The sequence below is a fragment of the Anarhichas minor genome, unplaced genomic scaffold (genome assembly GCF_050575085.1).
Source record: "Anarhichas minor isolate MPS153535 unplaced genomic scaffold, ASM5057508v1 ptg000002l, whole genome shotgun sequence".
Taxonomy (NCBI): Eukaryota; Metazoa; Chordata; class Actinopteri; order Perciformes; family Anarhichadidae; genus Anarhichas; species Anarhichas minor.
Window position 1 is genome coordinate 512,501 of NW_027466448.1, and position 4,983 is coordinate 517,483.

General features: G+C 37.9%; 1 protein-coding gene across 1 annotated transcript; it reads left to right on the forward strand.

Moving 5' to 3' along the window:
- Positions 1-1,786: 1,786 nt before the first annotated feature.
- On the forward strand, positions 1,787-4,595 carry ved (ventrally expressed dharma/bozozok antagonist). Its single transcript, XM_076094155.1, has 3 exons — positions 1,787-2,682; positions 3,095-3,354; positions 4,141-4,595. Exons 1-3 carry the CDS (start codon positions 2,463-2,465, stop codon positions 4,447-4,449), a joined length of 789 nt encoding a protein of 262 aa, XP_075950270.1. The 5' UTR covers positions 1,787-2,462; the 3' UTR covers positions 4,450-4,595.
- Positions 4,596-4,983: the final 388 nt, after the last annotated feature.

The following is a 4,983-nucleotide window of genomic DNA, read 5'->3' on the forward strand; positions in this document are numbered from 1 at the left end:
CTCTCTCCTCTCCTCTCTCCTCTCCTCTCTCCTCTCCTCTCTTTATCTAATCAAAAGCTCTGTTTCATGTTTGACCTGATTAACCATTTAAAGACACAATGTGTTTGTTTCACTCCATTTGCACACAGAACAGCGCCTGTCTTCCTCCTCCTCTTCCTCCTCTTCCTCCTCTTCCTCCTCAGTATCGGGTCCATCCAGGCTGCTGCTGGTGATGAAGATGATGATATGAACCACTTCACAGGTCTGGATCATCGTCTTCAGGTCGTTATCAGGCACAAAGCCTCGAATAGATGATCCCCATTATGTATATATGAGGTACTTTTACTTATACTTAAGTAAATTAACTGAATACACTGGTTTGTAGTAATCTTGTGATATTTTGTAGGATTTATCTTTATTTCATATTATATTTATATATCAGACTTTTATAATATCCCTGTGAGTTATGGGTACTTTGTCCTGTTAAAAGGTATTTATTTGCATGAATAGAAAGTACTACTAAAGTACTTGTTTGTAACTTGAACATTTTCATTTTAAGATGCTTGTACTTCTACACCATTACATCTCAGAGCACATTCTGGCTCCATAACAAGTACTTTTGGTACTTTAAGTACTTTAAGCTGTAAATACTTTTGAATAAAATACTTGTAACAGAGATAAAGATGTAGTATTTTTACTTTTGCTGAAGAGCAGGATCTGATATTTAAATGTGAGTATATACTAGTGTCTTGAGTACTTTATATTTATTTATTATATATTAATGTCTGTTTCTTGGTAATAATATGACACGAGTAGAATCAGATACATTTCTTGTGATTATTGATTGTTGATGGATCCTTTACTTAAATCCTGATCAATAAAAACAAAGATAACACAACGTTAAATCTCTCGTTATATCAGAGACTGTCTTTAATCACCAGGGATCATCCTCTGGGATCATTCTCTGGGATCATCCTCTGGGATCATCCTCTGGGATCATCCTCTGAGTTCATCACCAGGGATCATCACCTGGGATCATCCTCTGGGATCATCACCTGGGATCATCCTCTGCGATCATCCTCTGGATGATCTGGTACATTGATCCACTCACTGCTCATTGTCTCACTTATTGTCTCCTTTCAGCTTCCTGTTTTACGTAGCGTCTGTAAACGGAGCAGATGATCATCAGAGGAACACTTGAGGAGCATCAATGTTTGATTAATGTCTGAAAGAAAAGAAACATTATTTTATTATCAATGAATCTGCAAAAAGTAGAGAAACAACCCTCGTTATCATCTCACAAAGCTCAGTGTGACGTCTGCAGATGTTTTATTTATGAATAAATTCATCTTTTGGTCTTTAAAATATCAGTTTCTCTCTGTCAGACGACAGTCCACATTTACAAACACAGAAAACAAAGAAAAGCTCTAAATATTTGTATCTTAGAAGCTTTAAGCGAAACATTTGTGTCCAGTTGTTGCGAATTATTCTTGTTTTCTATGAAAAACACATTGAACAGAACACAGAGCTGCTTTAAAAGAGAATTGAACTTTATATTTTGTGATCTAAATATTGATTCTGCTCATGAGTTCAATGTCACATGATGAAGCTGCAGGAACCCAAAACACAAGAAAGAAATGAAACAGGCATAAATAATAACAATTATTATTAAAGTTATTCACCATAGTGTTTATATTCATGCGTCAGAGAAATGTCAGAAATAAAACTAACACTGCTTTTATTCAAACAGATTCTTGTGCTTTTGAATTTGAGTAATTCAAATGTTTAAACACATTTAATGATGATTTGATGATACTTTTTGATAAATATTGATAAATATCTGTGTAACAGAGTGAATAAATCATGTTTGTATTTTGCTGATTCAGCGTTTGATCATTTTCAGGAGAATTGTCTGTAAATAAAAGAAGATAAATATTCTATATTATTGATCTTCTGAATCTGGATTTTTGACAGATTTGAATGTGAATTTTATTCATTATTTATTTATTTTTACTCTTTATTTATTTATTATTTATTGTTTATTCAAACTGTCAGAGTGAGGGATATAATTTATTTACAGTGTGGAGGGTTTGTGGAGGAGATGCAGACAGTTTGGGGCGAGGTGTGTCTATTATCTTTTATTTGGGGGGCAGGAAGGAGGAGGAGGAGGAGGGGGGGGTCCTCTCCAGACTCACTGGAGCCTTGTTGTAACAGCCTCATTGAGACTGAATGAGACGTCTTAATTACTCCAGTTGTGAAAACTAAAGGAGGGAGGAGGGAGGAGGGAGGATGTGTGCTTTGATCTTGGGGGCTGAGGGAGTTTGATGCCTCCTATAAATACAGACAAGCTGTGAAAAGGGGGGCATTCAAAACTCGACCAGGACCAGCTCAGACCAGCTCATCTTCCTCCTGCTGAATCTGCTTTTTCTTTTAAACAACAAGGATTTACTCTTTTTTGACCTTTTTCAGGACAAAACGTCACCATGAGGGGACATTTCTCTATCGAGTGGATGTCTCAGAGCAGCCAGCCTGCAGGGACGGAGACCGGCTCGTCCTCTGGACCAGGACCCGCCGCCTGTGGGACTCACTCAGAGAGTCTGCCGGGTTTCTACTGCAGACAGAAGTCAGAAAGTTCCCCAAAGCAGCAAGAAACCAGGAGCCTCGACGCGTTCAGTCTGCAGCAGCAAACCTGTGATAGTCGAGGTATGTTCAGTACTTCTACTTTACTTCTACTTTAGTACACTTTATAAACTTTATAAACTTATTCCTCTACAATTCAGGGCAAATACTGCACTTTTATTTGACATTTATCTGAAAATAGTTACTTTACAAATGATACTTTATGCACAAACTGTATCATCAGCTTATAAAATACATAACTTTGCAACACTTTAACCTGCTTTTTTATCAAATACGAATACTGAATACTTTGATGGTTGGGTCTAACATGAGTTCCTCTTGGTTCCTCTTAGTTCCTCTTAGTTCCTCTTGGTTCCTCTTAGTTCCTCTTGGCTCCTCTTGGTTCCTCTTGGCTCCTCTTGGTTCCTCTTGGTTCCTCTTGGCTCCTCTTGGTTCCTCTTGGTTAATCTTGGTTCCTCTTGGTTCCTCTCTGCAGTGACTGAAACAGGATTCAGCAGCGGGACGGAGGAGGAGACCTCCGGCTACGAGAGTGAAGGGGGTCGCTCCCTCTCCCCCCCGGCCTCCACCGACTCCACCTCCACCTCCCCGCCGTCTCCCCCGCTGGGGAGGAGGCCTCGCACGGCCTTCACGGCGGAGCAGATCAGCAGCCTGGAGAAGTCCTTCAAGAGGAACGCGTACCTGGGAACGCAGGACAAGGCCGAGCTCTGCAAGAAGCTCAACCTGTCCGACAAACAGGTACACAGCTCTCATCAGTATGTGGTCATCAGTATGTGGTCATCTATATGAGGTCATCAGTGTGTGGTCATCAGTATGTGGTCATCAGTGTGTGGTCATCAGTATGTGGTCATCAGTGTGTGGTCATCAGTGTGTGGTCATCAGTATTCTATCAGCTTATTCCAGTATTTTAAGACTCAAAACATAAATATGATTCCTGTCAGTGTGAGTAAATACAGTTTTAAATTACCTGGATAACTGCATACATACAAATAAAATATAATAATGTAATTAAAACATTTTCAAGATTTTTTATCTTTGTGTTTTTATTTTAATTTTATTTATTTATTCACTTATTTGTTTTATTTAAATATTTTTCTATTCATTTTGTTTTTACATTTACTCTTTGTTTCATTTTATGAAATTAATTATTTTAAATTTTAATATTTTATTTATTTATGTTATTATTAGGGGGTCATGTAGCTAATATTTCAAACTTTAGTTGTAGTTTATATATATATATATATATATATATAAATGCTGATATTTTTACTCTTCTACGTGTTTGTAAAGTTGTATTTTTCCAAATGTTTGTATCTATATATTAGTTACAGAGGAACATAATTTAACTTCAGTATTTATATATATATATATACATATATATATATATATGTATATATATATATATATATATATGTATATAAAAGCATTCCCTGATGTTCACTAAGAGAGAGAAATGTTAATATTCTGTATTAAAATAACTTTTCCTCATGAGACCGTTTCTTCTTCTTCTCTTCTTCTTCTCAGATCAGAAACTGGTTCCAGAACCGGCGGATGAAGCTGAAGCGGACGGTGCAGGACGCCCTGGCTCACGCCTGCCATGCTAACGGTAACATGGCCTCTCAGTTCCTGCATTACCCTGAGCTGCAGGCCTACAGGCCGGGTCCTTACCCCAGATACCACTCAGCAGCAGCAGCTCAGGACGTCCATCCACACGGCCTCCAGTACGACTCCTCTCTGCCGCTGGACTCGTTCTACCAGTACAGCAGCCTCCCGGGAGTCATGTCCACGACCCCCCTCATGGGGTCCTTCGCCGCTTACCCTCAGTACTACTGACACGGTGATCGGTACTGTGATATTCTATCAGAACCGTATTGATTGTACTCATCGTATCCTAATAGGATCAATAAGGAATATCAGGAACTTGGCACAGGTACTGCTGTGAAGCTCTCATGCAACAGGGTGGTGTGCAATAATGTGGTTTACGTGTGTGTGTGTGTGTGTGTGTGTGTGTGTGTGTGTGCGCGTGTGTCTGCTTGTAACTGATTGTATAGTTTGAATATATTTAAATTGGAATCTATGAAGTGTTTTATTTGTTTATGTCTCTGTGAAATCAGATCGCTAAAATAAAATCATTATTAAAACTTTACAGGTCATCTGATGTGTTTTCATCCTTAAAGTATCTCTGCACTCAAGTACATTTTAAAGGTACTTGTACTTAACTCAAGTAGTTATATTTTATGATACTTTATACCTCTAAGTGTTCTTTTACTCCACTACATTTATATATAATATACATCAATACTAATGATCAAACAATAGAATATATCTCTAATATATATACTGTACTTAAGTACATTTTTAGTTCAA